Source organism: Heteronotia binoei, chromosome 6, assembly GCF_032191835.1.
Source record: "Heteronotia binoei isolate CCM8104 ecotype False Entrance Well chromosome 6, APGP_CSIRO_Hbin_v1, whole genome shotgun sequence".
NCBI lineage: Eukaryota > Metazoa > Chordata > Lepidosauria > Squamata > Gekkonidae > Heteronotia > Heteronotia binoei.
The window spans coordinates 113,349,678-113,373,501 of NC_083228.1; the positions used below are offsets into that span (position 1 = coordinate 113,349,678).

At 44.0% G+C, this 23,824-nt stretch overlaps 1 protein-coding gene across 7 annotated transcripts in view; it reads right to left on the reverse strand.

Moving 5' to 3' along the window:
* VEPH1 (ventricular zone expressed PH domain containing 1) overlaps window positions 1–23,824 on the reverse strand; it is a 180,597-nt gene that overhangs the window by 130,522 nt on the left and 26,251 nt on the right. For all 7 annotated transcript variants that reach the window (XR_009555592.1, XR_009555591.1, XM_060242382.1 and 4 more), the window contains exon 4: window positions 5,577–5,743. Coding sequence is in view for 5 of the 7 variants with exons in the window: in XM_060242382.1 (XP_060098365.1) it covers window positions 5,577–5,743 (167 nt within the window). In the remaining 2 variants the exon portion in view is untranslated. The remainder of the gene's footprint in view (window positions 1–5,576; window positions 5,744–23,824) is intronic.

Below are 23,824 nucleotides of genomic sequence, written 5' to 3' on the forward strand. Positions count from 1 at the left end.
TGAAGAAATTTCCCCAGTAAGCTTTATAACTGAGCACACTCATTTGAACCTGGGCCTCCCTTCTCCAAGTTCAGTATAACCCATTACAGCATAATAGTTGCATATTGCTTTGGCTTGAAATAAAGTCTATTTCTCTTTCTCTCTAAGTCACATCATATTTTTACAGAGCACAACAGAGACCTAATGGTACAGCAAAGTGATATTAACAAGAAAATGGAAATTAGACTGAAAATATGGCATTCAACTCAGGCACCAAAGAAAGACCAAAATGCCTCATCAGACTAGTAAATCTTTTTCATAGATGGAGTTATATATCCGCTGCAACTGTATATTTTAAGAAGGTTCCTCTTGACTGTACTGAGAGATGGATATTAAGTTCTGTTGATGTTTTTAATGAAGACTTCTGAAATTTATACTCTATAATAGGCTCTATAAATAAAGCATCCTTGTACCCTATAATAATGCCTTATGTCTCATAAACATCTTGCTTGTGTAACAGTGTGAACTCTACACAGAACATGAGATTATTTCTGTTAGCTTTCCCCACCTTGTTCCTAATCTGGCAGTTATTCCTGCTAATTAAGCTTTAGAAACTCCAAAAATCTTTAAAATATTTTTATCTTTGCAGAAGGAAAGAGAATAATGACACACAATATTTTGTGTATAAGCAAGGAAAATCCAAAATGACAGGAAGTTTTGGGTTGAATCAGGTCCAACGTCAGTATTGTCTACTCAGAGTGCCCCCAGCTCTACAGGATCTCTGAAGATGGGTTGGACATGGCTGGCAGTCTTGTAACTCTGTCTCCTATACCATGAATCCCCCACCCCAGACTCTGAATGGCTAGCAATCTATTTGAAGTAAAGTTGCCAGGTCCAACTCAGAAAATACCTGTGGACTTTGGGAGTGGAGTGAGGAGACTTTGGGGTGGAGCCAGGAGACTCTCCTGTTCCCTAAAATAAATAAATAAAAATACAGCAGTGCAGTTCCCCTGAATACAGTCTTCATTTCCTTGTCTCCAAGCACATGCACTTTCACTAAATGAAAGTGAACACGCACACATTCTCACAAAGCATCCAAAATAAACACAGTTAGGACACACACACTTTTGTGATCTCACTGGGGCAATTTACTCACAGGAGCTGCTGAGTGTAACCATCTGCTGTATTTCAACCCACTTCTTCAGAGTAACAGGAAAACTAAAGCAGAGTAACCTAGGGGGTGGAGTTTTCCTACAAACAAACAGGGACTGTGCTCACTTGTCTTCCTTTCTCAGATGTTTCACAGACTTACCCGGAAGACCCACGTGGCTCTGCCTACTTGTCTCACTCATTCAGCTTTCCTCTTGCTCAGATTTAAAGGCACTCATACAGTTCACAACACAGGCAGTTTGCAGGCTACTTTCAAGCCTGCACAGATGTAAAGGCATATGGTGGCTGTCAGGGCAAGGCTTCCCACCATTAGCCATCCGGCTGGCAGCAGGGAGGAGCCTACAAAACCAGCGGACCCTCTGCTAGGACCTGAGTGCTGGCAAGCCTAGTATGAAGACCCCTTCATTTTATTTCAATAATAGTGTTTCTTTCAGCCTATTAAACATCCTTTAATCTACTAATTGCTATAGCCCTTCATTAACATCAATTGAAATAAATGGTTTCCTCTATTCTGTTCTGGCAATCGATTAAAATCATCTTATTGAGCATTTTAATGAGATGATATCCAACTTTGTCAAGCAAACCTGTACAGTAAACGGACAAACTCTTCACCCAGGAAAAACACCACCACGTTCAGGAAATGGCCAATACAACAGTTTATGTGCAAATATTCGGCAACAATTGTTTTTGATATATTTCAAATCTCCCCCCCCCCCCTTTTTGTATCCTGCACTACACAGCAAATATGAAAGGAGAAACAGTTTCTCCCCTCCCTGGCTTACAGGCAAATCTTGCTCTACACAGACACAGTTAATTATAACTTTACATATGATTTGTTCAGTAAGGTGCTCACTGGTACAGCATCTAGGGATACTAGCCTCCAGGCGGTACCTGAATCTCCAGACCACAGTGATCAGTTCCCCTGGAGAAAATGGCAGTTTCAGATGGCAGACTCTGACATCACATCCCCTCTGAGTTTTCTCTCCTCTGCAAATGCCACCCTCCATGAACCCCTCCCCCCCCCCAAGTCTCCAGGCATTCCTGAAACTGGAGTTGGCATACCTAACCCTTACCCTAACCTTCTTTCGTGCCCTCTGTTTTAATCTGTTGGGTTTGTGGTTTTAGACATGTATTTTACTTTAGGTTTTCTTTTTTTAATGGTATGTTTTATATAGTTTTGGATTTAGGTGTTAGTTGCCTTGTTTTCCCGATTTGGGCAAAAAGTAGGGTTGCCAAGTGCAATTCAAGAAATATCTGGGGACTTTGGGGGTGGAGCCAGGAGACTTTGGGGGTGGAGCCAGGAGACATTAGGGGTGGAGCCAAGATCAAGGCTGTGACAAGCATCATTGAACTCCGAAGGGAGTTCTGGCCATCACATTGAAAGGGACGGCACACCTTTTCAATGCCTTCCTTCCATAGGAAATAATGGATAGGAGCACCTTCTTTCGGGGCTCATAGAATTGGACCCCCGGTCCAATCTTTTTGAAACTTGGGGGGTATTTTGAGGAGAGACACTAGATGCTATACTGAAAATTTGGTGCCTCTACCCCAAAAAACAGCCCTCCCAGAGTCCCAGATACCTGCGGATCAATTCTTCATTATTTTCTATGGGAATAAGTCTCTATAGGGAATAATAGAGTTCCAGCAGACACTTCCCTCCCCTCCCCCCCCGCTTTCTGATGACCCTGAAGCGGGGGGAGGGCCTCCAAACCGGGGGATCCCCTGCCCCCACCTGGGGATTGGCAACCCTAGCAAAAAGGCAGGATATAAATTTTGTAAATAAAACTGAACAGCGTTTGTTTTACATGCAAAAATCTCCAGTTAAAGGGTTTTTTTAAATGTTAGAGATGCCCAGATCAAGTCTGCTCTCAAATTGGAAGCTTCTAATGCATATGACAGCTAGCTACAGCTATTCTGGGTTGGTTCAACAACATATAGATGCATATAACTCCCTGTCTCAGCGCGTGCTTGCTTCCAGTCAAATGAAAGTCAGATGACTGCATTTGAAAGCTATTGTGTTTGAGCTGAAACTGGATGCTGAAAATTCTGTTTGAAATGGTCAGTTCAGAAACATTATTAGCTATCTGATGAATGGTGAACATTCACACTTCCTAAGGGAAACCCACCTTGCAAAGGGGTATTTTCTGTTTCATTATACTGTGGGCTGCATCACTGAGTTGTAGCACTTGGCACAATATCCAACAGTAATCAACTGTTGCTGATTCTTTTTATCACAGCTGGCTCGCTGGAGCACCTAAGAACTCATCCCCACCCTGGAGCAGCACCAAAAACGAACTAGAGAACTCAACAAGGAAGACTTGGATTCCAGCCGTAAATTCCTTTATGCAGGACAGAGTGAGATCCTCTGAGAAACTTGAACACCAGTAGAAGAAGAATATTGTGCATGGATTGGGTTTCATGCATATATATCCTACCCTTCTGGAAAGCTCAGCAATTATCCCACTTTCCGCCCTTGCAATAACAATGTTAGACAAGACAGAAAGAAGGTGAATGACTCAAGGTCACTTACAGTACAATCCAAAGCAGAATTACACCATTCTAAGTCCATCAATGTTGATGGGTTTACAACCTCAGTTTAGAATTGAAATGCTAGTGAGTTTCCCGATCTGAAAAACCCAGGTCTCCCTGCTTCAACTCTAACAACTTACCATATTTGTTCTTATTATGACTTTTTTGCCTGATCAGCTACTGGGCCTAGGATCTCCTGATAATCTGTTAAATCATGTTGTCTTTGCAGGCCCGGCACCAGGGGTTCTGCCACTCTTGGCAGACCCCTGCGCCGCACCCTGCCCACAAGCTCCCTTTAATTTTTACTAGTGACATCATCGTGCAGGGCGGCATGGGGGGGAGAGAGCAACAGGTGGCACACAAGAGTGTTGCTGTGCCACCACTTTCCCTCTGCACCGCCTGGCCACTTTCAAGTCGAAACTGGCTGCTGAGCTCTTTGGAGGCTTCCTTGGAAGCCTCCGAATAGTGCAGTGTTTTAGTGACGCCCAGCCACTTTCAGGTTGAAAGTGGTCGAGTGGGGCCTTCCCATGAAGGCGCTGCTCGGCCGCCGCTAAAACACTGCTATTCAGAGGCTTCCAAGGAAGCCTCCAAAGAGCGCAGCGGCCGACCAGCACCTTCCAGCCAAGGAAGGGGCAATGGGAGTAAGGGGGTGCTTCATGGCACCCCCAGGTGGGGTAGCACCCTAGGCAGCCACCTACCCCGCCTACTCCCCCACGCTGGCTTTGTGTCTTGAGACTCAAGCACAGTCTATTTGTTACATTTGGATGAATTAAACATGGGGTCAATGAGGCCTGGTCTCCAGTGGTGACACCTTAAATCTTTAGAGAGCAGCCCTTAGTGAAGGTCTGCCTGCCTCCCTCCAGCAGTCCAGTACTGATTGACTCCTGTTTTGGAGCCAGGGCGCAATCACATCCAGCTGCTGCTGGAGCTAGGTAAGAACCCTCATCCCCTCCCAAACCCCTCAGCTGCAAAAGCAGCCTTGGGTGACTCTGGGGCTGTTGTATCTTAGTAGTTTAATACTCATGATCAGACTGTGAGCCTGGCCAGAAACTGGCTCACTGCTGCTTGGGAGATCAACTGGGTTCTTATTTTTTTTAAAAAAAACCCTACATAGTGAGGTTGCAAAAGGGAGAAGAAAAAGAGCTCGTTGATCTCTACAGTGCAAAAGGGAGAGGAGAAAGAGTCCATTTCTCTCCTTTTCTCTGCAGCCCAATCCAACAGCAAGAGAAGGGAAGTCAATGGGGTTTTTTACCAACCCCCCCCCCCCCAGCTAAATATGCTTCATTTCAGCAAGTCTGGGGGAGGGGGCAGTAATGTTTCCAGGATTACTTCCAGCTGATCAGCCAGGAGTCAGCTCCAGATCCCCCTCCCACAAAGCTTTGTTGAGTAAAGAACACAAATTTCCCAGGGGGAGATCAGAAGCCAGCTCTGAGGTGATCTCCCATAATCTTAGAATCAGCTTCCAATGGTTTCAAGTAGCTTGTTCCTGAAAATACACATGAACATGTTGCAAACAGTCACACATCCCATTAATAAATTAGCTGCCTGATTACCACTGGTGAAGTGAGTCAAACTGTCAGGTGCTTGAATGCTCCTCATTTCTATAACATGCTGCGGTGCTGCCAGAGTATGCATACAAGGGGTTTGGGGGTGCAGCTTTTGTGCAGTTCCTTTTCCAGCCATTTTTTATTTCTAATCCCCCAAACGCGTCTTGAATTCAGCAAAGGTTAAAGTTGGAAAGATTCATGTAGGAAATAAATTGGAGGTGCAAAAGAACATTTGCATCCAAGTCCTCGTCCATGGGGGCCGCATGAGAAACCTGAGCGTTTTAAGAGCTGCTTTACCAAAATGATAGACCCTTCCATGACTTTACAAAAGGAATTAATAAGTCTTCTTACCTCTTGCTGTTTTTTCTTAGCAACTATCAGCAAAAGCTGTAAAAGATGGTGCTGTTCAGATTGTTCCAAGTGAGACATCAAGGCAACCAGGTCTCTTAGGTGGCTGTTAATTGGCTGTGACTGTTGTTCATACAATGATGGCAATACACGCAGCAACATGGAATTCCCTATGAAGAGAAACAAAGTACAGTCATGGTTTGTTTAAGTTCCAAGCCTTTCACCTTTCCAATCAGTCTTTCATGTTGCAATATCTTTCTTGCTGAAGGGATAAAGCAATACAGAGTCCGGATTTTATTACCGGAGATTTCTGGGAATGATATTTGTTGGAAACAACATTTGTGCCGAAACATATGGCACAAAAAATGTATAGAGCACTAAGAAATAAAATATTATCTACCGAGGAATGTGACTTAGACAATATAGACTTGCCTGTGAACCAAAACAGTCTGAGTTGTGAAAATGTGGATATTTAATTGAGTGCTGAACCATAATGCCAAAATGAACTGTTCAATGAACATGAAAAGGAAGGTGAGCCAATGAATTTTAACTCATCCTCCTCCTTCTAAGTTTCAGAAATCTGAATTAAACAGAAATCTGGAAATAATATTTATGGGTTTTTAAAGCGTAGAATTAGCATAAAGATATATCCAGTTAGATGCAGTTTCTAGGGACTGCAGAACCAGTGAAGCAGAGAGAAGAGAGCAAGCAGAACAAAATATTCTCACACGTTTTTGAGAGTGTGTTTGAAGATGTGCGTGCACAATTTAATTCGAAACCGGGCTTCAGAGAGAAATCTATAACATGAAACACTGTACTAACTGGCCTTGGAGTGATTGAAGTTCCATGCTGACAACATATGGAAAACATCTGCCTATCGCTATATTACAGAGTTTCACTCTTTAAATCTTCTAGCATGGTTAAAGCCTCTATGGATTCACTTTCCGGGGGGAGGGGGGGGAAGTGCATGCTGGTCTCCTATACTTTCTTTCATTTTAATCTACTTGCTCTCTTAACATGGAAGTCAACCAGGTCACTCATTAGTTGTATGGTGGCACAGCATCAGACAGTCTCGTAGAAATGTCAGCTGCTTTCTCCTTCCAGCAATCAGCATCTGAACTGCATGTGTATGTTTTAACATTGCCTTAGAAAAATAAATCATAATGGGCCCAAAGAAAAAGAATGTGTCACTGAGTTGCAACCGACTTATGGTGACCCTATCCACAGGGTGTCCGAGGCAAGAAAGAAGCAGAGATGGTTTGCCTTTGACTTCCTCCGTGAAGCAACCTCAGCCTTCCTTGGTGGTCTCCAATCCAAGTACTGGCTGTGGCCAACCCTGCATAGCTCCCAAACTCCAATAAACCCAGGTTAAGTCATACTATTCAAGATGCTGACTCAAAAAGCTATCCCATAGGCAAATCAGTACAGGGCAATCAGTACCAAATCAGACGTTTGGATCAGGGGAATGCTATGGATCTAGTTATATTTTTGATAAGGTTCTACATGGTATTCTTGTTGTCAAGCTGGTAAAATGTCATTTGGATCCTATTACTCTTAGGTGGATTTGCAACTGGTTGACAGACTGCATCTGAAGACTGCTAGTTAATGATTCCTCCTCTTGTAGAGGAGTGACAAGTGGAGGGCCCCAGGGATCTGTCCTGCACCCTGTCTTATTCAACATTTTTATAAATGACTTGGATGAAACAATAGGGGGATCCTTATTAAATTTGCAGATGACACTAAATTGGGAGGGGTAGCAAATGCAGTAGAAAACAGAATCAGGATACAGGATGATTTTGACAGGCTGGAAAACTGGGCTAAATTTAACAAAATGAATTTCAAAAAAGATAAATGTAAAGTTTTGCATTTAGGTAGAAAAAAACCAAATGCATAATTATAGGAAGAGGGGGGGTTGTCTTGGCATTAGTAGTTGTGAAAAGGATAAGAACATAAGAGAAGCCCTGTTGGATCAGGCCAATGGCTCATCCAGTCCAACACTCTGTGTCACACAGTGGCCAAAAATGCCCATGAGTTCTCGAATTCTGAGAAAGGGAGAAAAGTACTTCTTTTTCTACCTTCTCTATCCCTTGCATAATCTTGTAAACCTCTATCATGTCACCCCGCAGTCGACATTTCTCCAAGCTAAAGAACCCCAAGCATTTTAACCTTTCTTCATAGGGAAAGTGTTCCAAACCTTTAATCATTCTAGTTGCCCTTTTCTGCACTTTTTCCAATGCTATAATATCTTTTTTGAGGTGCGGTGACCAGAATTGTACACGGTATTCCAAACGAGGCCACATCATTGATTTATATAGGAGCATTATGATGCTGGCTAATTTGTTTTCAATTCCCTTCCTAATAATTTCCAGAATGGTGTTGGCCTTTTTTATTGCAATCGCACACTGTCTTGACATTTTCAGTGAGTTATCTACCATGACCTAGGCTTCCCAACCCTCCCACCCTGGCGGGGGACCCCAGTTTTTCCAGCCTCTTCCCCCGCTCCCCCAAAAAATGGAAGAGGGGGAAGGGGGGGAAACGGCGCCAAGGAGCGGGCGACGCCGCTGCGCTGCTGCCGCCTCTTCTCCGTAGCTGCTCCTCCAAGATGGGCTCAGCCTGAGGAGCAGCTATGGAGAAGCATGACGAGTCCCGAATCTGGGTCCTTCTAGGACCCTGAGCAGCAACGCTTGAGGAGCAAGAGGGACACGCTTCGCTTCTCCGCCGGAGAAGGAGGCAGCGGCGGTGAACTGAGCCGTGGCAGGAGGAGGAGGAGGCAGAAGGAAGGGGAGGGGCGGTGTTGAGAAAGGCAAAAGGAGGGGGAAGAAAAAGGAGGAGGCTGCTGTCGTGGTGGTGTGCGCGCGCAGCAGTAGTGGGAATCGCCGCCGCCTTCGCTAGACCGAGGCTTGAGCCCGCAGGGAGGCCCCGGAAGAAGAAGGGGAGACGTCGCACCGCCGCCACCCACCACCCCCAAAGCCAAGCTGCCCAGTCACCAGCCCTCCAAGCCCAGGTAAACCTGAGAGAGCAGCAGCGACCCCTCCTCTCCGCCCTGGTACGCCTCAACTCCTCCCCTCCTCGCCCGCCCTCCTCACGGGGTTGCTTGGCAACGCCCCTTGCGAGGGAGGGGATCGAATGTGTTGGGGGCCACTGTTTGAGGTGAGGAGATTGGGAAAGATTGGCCTGGCTGCCTCCTCGCCTTCCCTGCTGGCCGGTAGGGTTGCCAATCACCAGGTGGGGGCAGGGGATCCCCCAATTTGGAGGCCCTCCCCCCTTCAGGGTCGTCACAGCCTTGATCTTGGCTCCACCCCTAATGTCTCCTGGCTCCACCCCCAAAGTCTTCTGGCTCCACCCCCAAAGTCCCCAGATATTTCTTGAATTGGACTTGGCAACCCTACCATGATCCCAAGATCTCTCTCTTGTTCAGCCTCTGCCAGTTCACACCCCATCAACTTGTATTTATAGGTAGGATTTTTGGCCCCAATGTGCATTACTTTGCATGTGACCACATTGAACCTCATCTGCCACATTGACACCCACTCACCCAGCCTCAACAGATCCCTTTGGAGTGCCTCACAATCCTCTCTGATTCTCACCACCATGAACAATTTAGTGTCATCTGCAAACTTCACTGCTTACTCCCAACTCCAAATCATTAATGAAAAAGTTAAAGAGCATGGGACTCAGTACTGAGCCCTGCGGCACCCCACTGCTTGCCATCTTCCACTGTGAAAATCTAGGGGTATTGGTAGACCAAACAATGAGCATGCGTTAGCAGTGTGATATGGCAGCTAAAAAAGATAAATGTCATTTTGAGCTGCATCTACAGAAGGATAGTGTCCAGAGCACATGAAATGTCACTTTACTCTGCTCTGGTTAGACTTCACATGGAGTATTGTGTTCAGTTCTGGGAACCACAGTTTAAGAAGGATGTTGACAAGCTGGAATGTGTCCAGAGGAAGGCAACTGAGATGGTGAGTGGTTTGGAGACCAAGTCCTAGGAGGAAAGGTTGAACGAGCTGGGTATGTTTAGCCTGGAGAAGAGATGACTGAGAGGTGATATGATAGCCATCTCCAAGTTTTTTGAAGAGTTGTCATATAGAGGATGAAGTGGAGTTGTTTTCTGTTGGCCCAGAAGGTTTGATCAGAACCAGTGCATTGAAATTAAATCAAAATAATTTTCAGCTAAACATTATGAAGATGGATGTGTCTCGCGTATATGGTCCTAGAAACTGGTGTGCCATTTTGATATCTTCCAGTCACCAGGCTCTAGTTTCCCTCACCACTCAGACTCAGATCCATCTTCCTTCCTAGTGGTAGTTTTCCGAGTAACCACTGGATGGACTGGGGCTGCTTCTTTTATGCTGTGAAACTCAACCTCCTCGTCCTCCCCAGATTCCTCATCAGAGGAGAAATCATAAAGTGCAGAGGGCAAAATTGCTGAGATCAGAGCTCCCTTCACCTCTAATTTCTTTTTGCGTTCAGCTATCTCCTTTTGACATGCCTCATGACTAACCGCGTCACGTGTCTTTTTATTCTTTTCTGCCAAATACTCAGCAGCATGCTGTAGCTTGCTGACTTGTGCTTGACTGTCTTCAAATTTGTGCTCAAATTTAGCTACTTGCTGCTGTGCCCATTTTAATGCTAGCAACGTATCTTGTTGAGCAATGGTTAAGGTGTGCTTGTCCAATTTAAGCTGGGTCACCTCTTCTTTCAAGTCCTGATTCTCTATCTCCAAGCTATTATTCTCTTGCATAATTTCTTGGATATAAATTTCATGGGCCCTTTCCAGGTCTGGGATCTTATTCTGGGCTTGGGCCACTTCCATCTCACATGTTTTATGCATGTTCTCTTTCTCAGCTTCATGACTTTTATGCATCTGTTCTGCCTCTTGTTCTTTCTGCTCCAGCTGCTCTTGCAGTTGTTTAATAACAGTGGAGCTATCCTTTAAGGCTGTGAACAATCCCCAAGATGCAAAAAGGTCTCGTTTGTTGGGGCTAAGCTTTGCCTTTGTGCAATGGTCTTGGAACATATCTCGGAAGAGTTGGTAGGGATCAGGACTTGTAAATGATCCCTATAACCATGGGTTACTTCCCTTCTTCACAAGCCATTTTTCTAGCTTTAAAAGTTCCTTTTCTTCTTTCGCAAAGAATGCCATGGTAAACACGTGGGTTGGTACTTTTGGGAAAACAATGCCCTACACTAAGGTTGCTTGCGGTAGCAGAGCGGACCCTGGGACTTTTAAACAATGCCCTACACTAAGGTCACTTGCAGCTAGCAGAGCGAACCCCAGGAATTTTAGAAGTTGATGCCCAGACAAAGTTGATCCATTTAACTCACCCAGCTCTGAGACTTTTTCTCAGTAGGTGCCTAGTAGAAGCTGATCTTTTAAACTTGCCCAGCCCTAGGACTTTTTCTTGGTAGGTGCCTAGTAGAAGCTGATCCTTTTAACTTGCCCAGCCCTAGGACTTTTTCTTGTCTAACAGTGTGTGGATGCATGTGTAGTGTATACGTGTATGTGAATGTGTATAAGGTCTACGGTGCTCAAAGTAAAAAGAGAAGGGGGAGGGGTCTCTATCCGTTCTTAAACAATCCTGACCTATCTTCATGTTCCCTCCCCAGATAGATGCATTCAGGAGGCCTCAGGATACCGCTGGACTTCACATGATTCTCCCCTTGCGTTCCAGTCAGGCTCAGCCCCTGTACAGGCGGTATCTGGCCTTCTTGGTGCGGCTAGAGAATCAGCACTGAATGATAGAGCGGGAGCAGCCCAACCCCACAATATAGAAATGCTCTCTAGAGCCATTCACACAAGTCACAATTACTCATGCATTCACACAGTAACCTAACCAGCAAGATTTCTGGATGGTGTACTCCCACATCTGGTTGTCTGAAGACACGCGTGTCGACTCACATGTGTTCAGACAGCCAGGATTTTGCCCAAGCTCCAATGGCAACAAACGAGGACGATGGGAAAGGAGACCTTCAACTGGCCAAGAATCAGGGATGTATCTAAACAGCAGGAATGGGGTACTGCTAGATGCACACCTGTGGGGAGTTGGGACTGTGGTTATAAGGACTAACTTGAGCCCTTAGGGGGTAGGAGGTACAGGGGCAGATGACAGGTGGTCAGTTGGTACATGGCCTCAGAAAAAGGGGAGGCTCTGCAATGACCATAAGGGCTGGACTTATGCAGTAGCCAGTAGCCAGTTTATTGGCAGCACCTGATTGGATGCCCATACCTGGCCAATGAGCAGATCTGGCCCAGGTTACCTGTTTGGACTTCCAGGTAACAATGGGCCGAAGGGGGAGGCTCCAGGATGACCATTAAGGAAAAGAATGGGTGAAATTATTGGGGTGGAAGTGATTATAAGGCTATCAAAACTTATCTAAAAGGTGATAATAGATGGCCAAATTGCTACGTAAGGTAACACCCGATCTATACAAAGAAGCTTTACTCTGGATGAAGATGTTCTTCCTCTTTTTCATCCCTCTACTGGCACCATCCTTTGTCTTGGGTTCCGTTAGACAAAGGCTTAGGCAGTCTGACAGGATCCACACTTAAGATAAGCTTGATTGCCTTATGCATAGGTGACATCTGTTGAGTATGTGAGCCTCCCGCTTCGCTGTCATGGAGTCTGGCACTGCAGGAAGATAGTTGCTGGTGATGTTAGCCTACCAATATGGATTTTTTGGTCAAGGCTGGAATCAGTTTGCCTGGACAGTTCCTGGTGGCGCAACTTCTTCCTGCAACGGCCGAGATGGTGCACGCGAGGAGCGGCTGGAAACCCATCTGTCCTCCTGGTTAGCACTCTTCCAGAGATACTGAGTGCTGCTGCAACATTGTGGCTGTTAGTACTCACATAAGTCCCTTACATTCTGGTAGACAAAACCCATGTTCTCCTGGCAGATGTGTGTGAGGTGAATCTCCAGGCACCCTAGCAACCAAACAGGTGACTACAATGTTCTAAAATTAGGGGTCTTTTTCTCACAGCCTGCCCCAGGAAGCAGTCCTAAGATGGCCTACTCAGAAGGAGATCTCATTTATTCAATGAAACTTACTCCAAGAAAGTGTTCTTTGAACTGCTGTTTCAACCATCTATTACTTGGTGGCAAATTGATTTCTCTTGTTATGCTAGAACCAGTGTTCCCTCTAAGCTGAGTTAGTGTGAGCTAGCTCATAGATTTTTAGCCTCCAGCTCACACACTTTTATCTTAGCTCAGGAAAAATGGCCCCAGAGCACAATAATTTATGCAGCAGCTCACAACTTTAATGACAGTAGCTCACAATGTAGAATTTTTGCTCACAAGACTCTGCAGCTTAGAGGGAACAGTGGGGAACCATGATAGAAGGAAGACAGCCTGGAAGAAAGAAGGAAATGAAACTCCACCACTACTGCTATTGTGCAGCCACACAGCTGCTCAGCACACCTTTCAAACTGGACAGCAGTTGGGCAAGGAAATTCGAAGCCTGGCATTTTTTTGCCAGCAATACAAGAAAAGGCTTTGTTTCTGCTTAAAAATGAAGAATGGCTTGCTCTGTGTATAAGAATTAAGCAAATATTTTCCTTCATGAGGACTCACTACCTGTATTTTTGAGAGAGCATTGTGCCAGCTATTGAACTGAAGGTTTGAAACCTGATTAAGAAAAATGATTGGCTTGCTCCTTATATAAAAGTGTATTGCAACAATGGGTGGTTCCTTCATGAAGTCTCAGTGCTTGTGCCCATGAAGAGTGTTTTAGCCAGCAATGAAACAGAAGGTTTTGTACTTGCTTATAAAAAGATACTGACTTGCTCCTTATCACATTCCAACAAGAGGAAGATATTAAGACTTCTGATGAAGTGGCAACATGAGACAAGTCTACAACTAGTTGCTTGTATAGCATCATAAGAATGAACTCTGTTGAAAATGCTGCATCACAATATAAGAATGAGCTCTGTTGAAAATGGTTATGTAACATTTTTATGTTCACTATTGTAATCTTCTGTGTAAACGATATTTGCGAAATGCTTAAGTATTTTTATTTTAAAAAGTATAATAGCCCATATATATCACCGGCTGCTATGTTTTTGTATTCATTATGGCTCATAATTATGGCTGCTAAAAAAAAAAAAGGTATGCTCACTGCAAAGTACTCAGCATCTCTAATTATGACAGTATATCTACACCAGCTGTGTTTCTGGGTTGTACTCTAGAACATAATGAGAACTGCTAAGTCAGTCTGCTATATGAATCCTAGATGGTGCTCCTGCCTAATTAGAAATCATTTTCTGAGATCTGTTCAAATTAATTTCTCATTGAAGAAGTAATGTCATATTGCTTCTCACCAGGGCTTTTTTTGTAGGAAAAAGCCCAGCAGGAACTCATTTGCATATTAGGCCACACCCCCTGATACCAAGCCAGCCAGAATTGCATTCCTGTGTGTTCCTGCTAAAAAAAAAGCGGCCTACTTCTCACAATGTCTTGACAAACTTCACAGGAAATGTTGCCTGCTTCAGGTTTGCTGAGTGCCTATCTGAGTAATTTGTGATGGCAAGTTGCAAACTGCAGCACTTTCTCAAGAGCAGTGTTACATACTGGCAAGCACTCCACCATGTGCTATAGCAGATCTTTTCCCTCTCTATATTTTCTGCCTTATTCTCATTTTAATCTACTCTTTGTGAATGAAATGCAACAGGGAAACTCTAAATGTAGAATTTTATGGATTATTTGACCTGTATTTGACCTGTTCTAAGCCTGGTTTGGGTATGCTTTAATGTCACTTCATGCAATTTTCTCTGAAATGTTCTGTTGGTTTTATGACTGCTGGTTTGAGACCACTTTACAGTTGGCTGGGTTAGTTTTACTTGGGTTAGTTGTTTTAGTTTTATTTGTACGCTGTTTCTGGAAAAGCAATATCAAATTTTCTTCTAAATAAATAAGCTATTGTTCCCAGCTTTTTTTGCTTCCCAGTCTGAATAGAAGGTCCGCTAGAATTGGGAGCATGGATGTTTTGTTTTTTCTGTGGGGAAAATGGTGTTTCTTTATGAATGCATCCGTTCACAAGAACAGGATAACACAAACTCATCAGGCTATTTGAATTAAATACTGCATATCCAGGAGAGAAAGTATATCAATTGTTATTAGACATTACAGCCAAACAGAAACTTCATGTTCATAGAAAGAGTGCTTTTGAATACCGGTTGTTCAAGGTTTGTATGTGTGCAAACAATGAGCAAGAGATGTTGCATTCAATGGTTGCTCATTGATTTCCTGGTTAGCCACTGTTGAAAACTGAATATTTGAGCAAACGGATTTTTGTTTGAATGAGCAAGGGTTTTAAAAAATGTTGTCCTATTTAGAACTATGATTTCAAATAAAGTTGTCTCATGTTCCATCATCATATCAATGTTGTTCAGGAATTATCACAATTGTGTTTCCCCCATCATTTTGAAACTTTGATGCAATCTGAGCATTAATTGAACTTTCTCCTCTCCCCCATGCCCCAGAGCTGTATGGAATCTACGGCATCATCAACTGTTTTGTCTAGGAATGTTTGAGTCAGGGGATTACTGGGAAGGTTTGCATCATAGACCTGACCTGATACTTCCCAGACCATTCCTCATTGCTGCAAGTCAAACACCAATACTGACATTGACCTAGACCAGACATGGAATACTGCTGCTGAAGTAACTCCTATCCAGACACCCCTATATTTTAGTCTCTTGATGAAAGAACTCTGTCATGTCAGGTCTCTTTAAACCAGTCAATTGCAGCTTTAAATGTCCAAATAAGGAATCTTGCCATCTTCGTCACAGTGTGTGACTAACAGTTGATCCTTAGAAGCAGTGACCTGAAATTATCATTAGTCACCCTTATTTCTTAAAGCATTCTGTGACAGACTGCACTGTTTAAAAGCTCCGAAGTGCTGTACAAACAGCTGAAGAACTGCAAGGGGTTAATTCTTCACAGAAACAAAGAGCCTTAAATGACAGGCTGCTCTAAGGAATCTGATTGGTTACCATCAGCTGAACAGAGAAAGACTTCTGAACTGGATGCTGGGGAGGATTCAGTCAGATTTCTGCCTTGACTGAGTGGAGTACTGACAGTCTGATTTCAGACTTAGCTGAGAAGAGTTGAATACTGACGGTTTCATAATTCAGCCTTGACTGAGTGCAGTTTAACACAGACAGGAGAACTGGGGAAAGTTAGCAAGGATGAATGGGTAGTTAGATGGAACTCCCATTCTGGCCAAGGAAAGGGGATAGAGCTTCTTCAAAGAGAAAGGAACTCTGAAGAGTGAAGAGATCCCTTGTATGGTGTGGGTGGAAACTGCCTCTGGAGACCTTAAGTGTCAGGTAAAAACTCAAAATGAGTATTGGTCTTTTCAAATGAAGCAGTTTGGGTACTGGAAAGAGTACACCATCCTTCTGGAAACCAAAAGAATCAGAGAATACTTGAAGAACATGTACTAGAGTGTTTGGGAAAACACTGGAACAAAAGCTTCTTGAGATACTAATGCCCTCCATTAAAACCCACAACTAATGAAGCCAGAATGACACCCAGATTTATGGCACTTCACACCTATGACATCAATCTACTTTTTATCACCCTCCACTGTTTTTTCAGCCCAGTTAACAACACTAACTAACAAACACAGACACCAATTTGTGATTCTTTTAATCTGCTAAAAACATTCCCATGACTCTACATACCAACTCACTGCCCACTTTCTCTATATTTAAGGATGGCTTGCCATTCCAATTTTATCTGATGAAGTCTGCTTAGAGCATACAAATGCATACATTCTGAATAAAACTTAGTTGGTCTTAAAGGTGAACTTGTCTACTGCTTTGTTCTATTGCTTCAGACCAACACGACTGCTCACTTGGATCTAAAAGCCTTTTAAGTAACTATAATAGCATAAGAAACATTCATCAGCCTGAAATATAAGAACTAAAGTCTCTGCATGTACTGATTTTACTTCAAAGTTATCTATACTACGTTACCTCAGAAATTTTATTCCTGGTTTCACCTGACCTTCCCCCTCTATGTTGAATAAAATATTTTGTTAATTTGGAATATAAAAATTTCTGGAGTGCCATTTAAGTCATTTAAGATTAAAAGGGCTCCCATTCGTTCCCTCAGGTTCCCTGGGTTGGGCAAATGGCCAACATTCTACTGTGAAAGGGTGGGACAGCCAGAATTCTCCAGGAAAGAAGAAAACAAATAACTAGGGTGGCTCAGTCACAGAAGGGAAAAAGAGAGAGAGAAGGAAAATCTTGCCTCTGAGGGAGGGAAGTGCACAAGACCATCATACCTTCATACTAATTTATAACTAATGTATATTTAATATCTACTGCTAATAAAGAAAGTTAGCATCAGCCTAGGATTTCCATTTTCACCTCTTTAACAATATGTAAACAAATATTTATTCTTAAACAAGAGATGCGTTCTCATCTAAAGCTTAAGAAACAGTTGGGTCCTTGTGCATGAAAACATGTGAGGTGAAAGTTGGCTAATAATAATAATAAAATTTTATTTATATCCCGCCCTCCCCACCGAAGCGGACTCAGGGCGGCTAACATTTTCATATAGTTATACAAAATTTAAAATCACATTGTAGCAGCAACCTTAGCTGCTGGTGGTCAGGCAGAAACAAGGCCACAGGCAAAATCAGGAAGAAACAGCGGTTTATTTAATGTGTACACGGGCCCCAGACCAGACTCATGTCTGAACACATCTGGGAGCCCCGATTGCAGGAAGGTCTACAGTTTTATAGTCACAGACAATCATTTCCAGTAAACACCTGCCCAATTACAGGAAAGGACAACCCCACATCCTATACATCATTACAAGCGTCATATTACTAAAGGAACAAGGAGGAGACAGGGAGGGTCTTTCCATACATGGCATTGATGTTGCTAACACTCTTGCAGCAAAATCCTTCATAAAAAACACATTTGCCCTTTTGACCTGATCCCAAGATTGTCCAAGGTATATGACTCAATGCTTATTCCAGCAAGCTTCTAGTTGCTCTTTTCGGCAGTTTGCGGTGAGCCAGTGGGTCAAAGATTAACTTCCTCTTTTGCTGCCTTACGCTTCTCTTTCCCTACTTTCGCAATCTTGAAGGATTATTTCAGAAACACCTAGCAAGCACTTTAAAATCTTTTGCCCTTTTGCTTTCTTGACCTTGTGCCTAAGTAATGGCCTTCAATTTACCTTATTTAATATATTTTTATTTCATCCCTGCTTCAACATTAGCTTTAAAACATTCCAATTAACCAAATACAATACAGATTTCCAGGTGCTAATTCCATTTATAAAATGATAGTAGCGAAAGTCACCCAACAACAGTCTCTCAGCCAGCAAAGGCCATCCTGAAAAGGGTGGTCTTGCAGGCCCTGCGGAACTGGTCAAGGCACCGCAGGGCTCGTACTTCTTCCGGGAGCTGGTTCCATAGGTGTGGAGCTGCAATGGAGAAGGCCCATGTACGGGTATTTTGAAGTTTGGCCTCCTTTGGTCCAGGGATAGTCAGCTGGTTCTTCCCTGCTGACCTCAGTGCTCTCTGGGGTTCGTATGGGGAGAGACGGTCCCTCAGGTAGGCAGGTCCTCGGCCATATAGGGCTTTAAAGGTAATAACCAGCACTTTGTAATGAACCCGGTAAGTAACTGGCAACCAGTGCAGTTCGCGTAGCCCCAGCTGTATGTGCCCCCATTTTGGGAGCCCCAATATCAGCCTAGCCGCCGCGTTCTGCACCAGCTGCAACCTCCGGGTTCGGCACAGAGGCAGCCCCATGTAGAGGGCATTACAGTAATCCAATCTTGAGGTGACCATTGCATGGATCACTGTTGCTAGGTCCCGGCGCTCCAGGAAGGGAGCCAACTGCCTTGCCCGCTTCAGGTGGAAAAACGCCGACTTGGCAGTGGCTGCTATCTGGGCCTCCATTGATAATGAAGGCTCCAGCAGGACTCCCAAGCTCTTGACCCAGTGCGCCGCTTTCAGAGGCACACTGTCAAAAACCGGGAGAGGTATTTCCCTTCCTAGGGTGCCGCGACCCACGCAAAGGACCTCTGTCTTCGTCGGGTTCAGCTTCAGCCCACTCAGCCTAAGCCAAGTTGCCATGGCCTGCAATGCCAGGTCCAAATTCCCTGGAACGCAGTCAGGCCGGCCATCCATTAGCAGATAGAGCTGGGTGTTATCTGCATATTGGTGACACCTAAGCCCGTACCTCCGGGCAATCTGGGCAAGGGGGCGCATGTAGATGTTAAATAGCATTGGGGAGAGAACTGCTCCCTGCGGCACCTCACAATCTAGTGTGTGCCTCTGGGACAGCTCACCCCCGATTGCCACCCTTTGTCCCCGACCCTTGAGGAAGGAGGAAAGCCATTGTAGGGCTAGCCCCCCAACCCCTATGTCAGCGAGGCGGCGGGTCAGTAGCCGATGGTCGACCGTATTGAATGTGGCCGACAGTTCTAATAACATCAGCACCGCCACGCCGCCTTGGTCCAGATGCCGCTGGAGGTCATCTACCAAGGCGACCAGCACTGTCTCCGTCCCATGACCTGGGCGAAAGCCGGACTGGCATGGGTTTAATGGATGTTTCCAGCTGAAAAGTATTCAGTGGGTGAATTGTTCCAATGCAATAAACACAAGACACCCAGTTCTATATCTCCTTGTTTAGATCACCCGGCAATGCTTAATTACTGACTCCCTGCTGTAGTTAAATGGCTAAGAGTGCACAAATTAAATATAAATCCTGATGACAGAAATAATGCTGATTGGGAAGGCAGAGATCTTGAAATACAGTTTCCCACCTTCAATAGGGATCAGCTGACCCAGTCAATAGTTTAGGGGGTTATAATAGATCCAACATTACTGCTGGAGAAACAAATTAATGCAGCTGCAAACTTCCCCCTCTTTCTACCAAGTTAGTTTACCCTGGAAGATGGCCCCCTACCTTGACATGGGAAATCTGTATCACTCTACAAAGGTGTACCTTCAAAGATAACTTAGAGACCCCAGCTGGTGCAGAATGCCACAGCTTGGTTATTACCAGGTGCTAGGCAGACCATGCATTTTATCCCCATTCTGCAGTCACTCCATTGGCTGCCCATCAGTTACTAGGTTCAATTTAAGCCAGTTTCAGAGGGCAGCCATGTTGGTCTGCAATAGAACAGCTGGATTCCCATCCAGTAGCACCTTTGAGACTAACGAGATTTTGGGCATATAGGTGTTTGAGAGTATCTGTATCTGTTTTTGAATCTGACGAAGGGAGTATTTGTAGCTGACAAAGGGAGCTTTGACTCTCAAAAGCTTATGCACCAAAAAATCTTGTCGGTCTCTCATGTGCTATTGCACTTGAATCTGGGTTCAGTTCAAGTTACTGGTTATTTTCTACATAGCCTTGGCCATTCATATCTGCAGAACCACCTCTAACACTCTGTTACATCAGCTTCACTCATCTGAGCAGGGCCTTCAAGCAGGTGTCATCCTGCAAACGGGCAAGATCAAGCCACTGCTGTGGCTGTCACCCATTGAAACAGCTTGCTTCATGAGGTCAGGAAGGCCCCCTTTCTACTGGCATTTTACAAACTATGCAATACAGAATTATTCAGGAGGGCATTTTAACACAGATGATAGGGTTTTATTGTAACGGAATTTATCCAGGAAGAAAGCTTAGTGTGTATAGTATACACTATCTGTTGCTGTATTCTTATCCTGTTATGTAACTTTTACATTGTTTAATGTACTATGTTAATAACGTCACTTTATTTCAGTTTTGTTCCAGGTTGTTTACCTGGTTTTTAAGTCCCATTACATTGCTTACTGGATATCCTATCCTATTGGCTGCATTGATTTACACTATCTAATCCACCTTGAGTCTCAGTAAGAAAGGTAGATCATACATACATACATACATACATACATACATACATACATACATACATACATAAATGAATAAAAAGGAAGCATTTTATGCCTGACTAATCCACTCAAACCAAAGCAGGAATTGTCTTGGTTGCCCAACTGGTTGAACTTTGAATCTGACTCTATCAACATTCTTAGTGGCTTTTGATTCTATCAACTATAGTTTCCTTCAGAAATCTCTAGCTGGAATGGACCTCAGTGTTACTGATCTGAAGTCTTTTCTCTTGGATAGTTTTCAGAAGGCGGTGTTTACCCCTTCGCCTATGTGATTTGACAGGGTTCATTTCCATCTCGTCTCCCATGCCCATTTACCATCTATAAGAAACTGGTGGAAGAGGCTATCCAGATATTTGCAGTGCAGTGTCATCAATATACTGATGATACACAACCCTCATTCTTCTTTCTAATCCTAGAGATAAAGTAGAAGCACTTAATTGATGCTTGAAGGTGGTGAAGGGCTGTGTGTGAGCAAATAAACCAAAGCTTAAACTACCAGACAAGACAGTACACTGTCAGTCGGCTGAGCTGTGTAAGTTTACAATTAACGCTGAAGGAACTGCCCTCCTCCAGAAGAATCAACTTCACAGTCTGGGAATACTTATGGACCTGATTCTGTTGCCTAAGAAGTAGGTTGCAGAGATTGCCAGGACTGTGTTCTGCCTCTTTAGATTGGCTGACTAGTTGTGGGCATTTGAAGAGAAAGGAAATCTAACCACAGTTACACATAGGGTTGCCCATACGCAGTTGGGGGCTGGGGATCCCCAGTTTGGAGCCCCTCCCCCCACTTCAGGGTTATCAGAAAGTGTGGGGGGAAGGCAGATGTCTGCTGGGCACTCCATTATTCCCTATGGAAACTGATTTCCATAGGGTTTAATGGAGAATTGATCTGTGGGTATCTGGAGCTGTGGTGGGCCTATTTTTTTATATAAAGGCACCAAATTTCAGCATAGCATCCAGTGCCTCTGCTCAAAACACGCCCCCCCCCCCAGTTCCCAAAAAATTGGACAAGGGGGTCAAATTCTATGAGCCCCCAAAGAAGGTGCCCCTATCCTTCATGATTTCCAAATGGAGGGAAGGCATTTAAAATGTGTGTTGTCCCTTTAAATGTGATGGTGAGAACTCCCTTTGTAGTTCAATCATGCTTGTCACACCTTTGTTCCTGGCTCCACCCCCAGTCTCCTGGCTTCTCCTCCATAGTCCCCAGATATTTCTTGAGTTGGAACAGGCAACCATAGTTACACATGACTCGGTAACATCCATATTGGATCACTGCAACATGTTCTATATACAGGACTGACTTTGAAGAATGTCTGAACACTTTAACTGGTACCAAATGCAAGCAAAGGTTTTAAATTGTGGGCCCCTGCAGGGATCATATTTCACCAGTACTGGGCCAAGTGTATTGGCTGCCAGCTTCTTTCTTAATCCAGTTTAAAGACTTTGGAACGCCCTACTCCAGAAAACTTGTCTAGCCCCAAAATATGATTCTACCACCACTGATGTACAATTTCATATTTTTTTTTATTCTGACAAGATGACACTCAAGTACTAGATGGGTTATCAGTACTAATATGTTTTGCAAGCAGCCACATTTGAACTGTGGAGATTCAAAATTGAATAAAAATATATTTCATAGCAGATGTGACTGAACCTCCTGAGGGAATTGTCTACCTTTCTGGAGTCACTGTGAGAAACATTTCTCACCTGACTTTTCTCAGCAATCCAAATGAAAAATGGGTTGTTGTGATCCTTTCCTGCATGCGCCACTTCCAGGTACCTTGCCAAGAAAAGCAGCATTTAAATATACTTGCACAATTCCAAACTGACGTGATGTACGTGTGTCTACTTTGCATTCATGTATACTTAACAGAGAACATTATGCCAGACATTCTCCTGAGATTTCCCTCTCAGTAGGAGTTCTGTCCTAAGATGACTGACAAACGATGTTCTGAAAGTGTTCTGTTTTTGCTGCAAAAAATGATAAAAATCTACATCCATGGAACCAATTCACCCCATGTTTACAGCAGACTTGCCCAACTTGTGACTGGTCAAATCGAATGCATCCCACCAGCCATCTATGGCAGCTTTAAAAAGTCTTACTAAACTTTCTATTTTGCTGCCTCTTGCTGAGCACCTGCCTTGTACAATGCATGGCTATGTGTTGTATTTTGTGCTGGTGAATTAGAAGCTGAACAAATCTCATCAACAGAATGCCTGTGGTATGTTATAACGCTGGGACAGCTCAGACTGGAGCTAGTTTCTATTAGCAGGTATCAAATGTCATTCATTGTTATGGATGGACTGGCCATTTTGTTTCTTTTAAAATCCTGTATGTTGGCATTGGCATTGGTCTGAGCCTTATTTTTGTTGCTGTTCTTGATGAGTCATTTGTTTTTATGGCATTTTAATGCCATTTATATGAAACTATGTAAATGATGCACAAAAATACATACCTTTTATAGGAAATTTTCAGCAAAAAGAAAAGAAAAAGAAAATTTAAAAAAATTGGGTTTTTTATACCCAGCTTTCCCCCGTGGTGCAGAGTGGTAAAGCAGCAGTACTGCAGTACTGTGGTCTGAACTCTCTGCTCACGACCTGAGTTCAATTCCGGCGGAAGCTGGATTCAGGTAGCTGGCCCAAGGTTGACTCAGCCTTCCATCCTTCCGAGGTAGGTAAAATGAGCACCCAGCTTGCTGGGGGGGGGAGTGTAAAAGACTGGGGAAGGCAATGGCAAACCACCCCATAAAAAGTCTGCCGTGAAAACCTTGTGAAAGCAACGTCACCCCAGAGTCAGAAACGACTGGTGCTTGCACAGGGGACCTTTCCTTTCTCTTCCCTAAGGAGTCTCAAAGTAGCTTACAATTGCCTTGCCTTCCTCTCTCCACAACAGGCACCTTGTGAGGTAGGTGGGGCTGAGAGAATTCTGAGACAACTGTGACTGATCCAAGGTTGCCCACCTGGCTGCATGTGGTGGAGTAGGGAATCAAACCTGGTTGTCCAGATTAGAGTCTGCTGCTCCTAACCCCTATACCATTCTGGCTCTCTGTAGACTGTTGGGGTTGAAGAAGAATATCCTGTTCCGAATACTGAGATAGGCAAACAGAAAATAAAAGATAGGATTATTTAACTCTCCAGAACCAGGGTTAAAAGCAGCCACTGGGTCCTACAATTGCTTGTAATCAGGGCTTTTTTTGAGTAGGAATGCAGTTCCGTCTGGTTTGGTGTCAGGGCGTGTGGCCTAACATGCAAATAAGTTCCTGCTGGGCTTTTTCTACCAAAAAAGCCCTGCTCGTAATCCTTGACTATTGAATCAGAGGGCAAATTTTAAATATTACTTCAATATCAA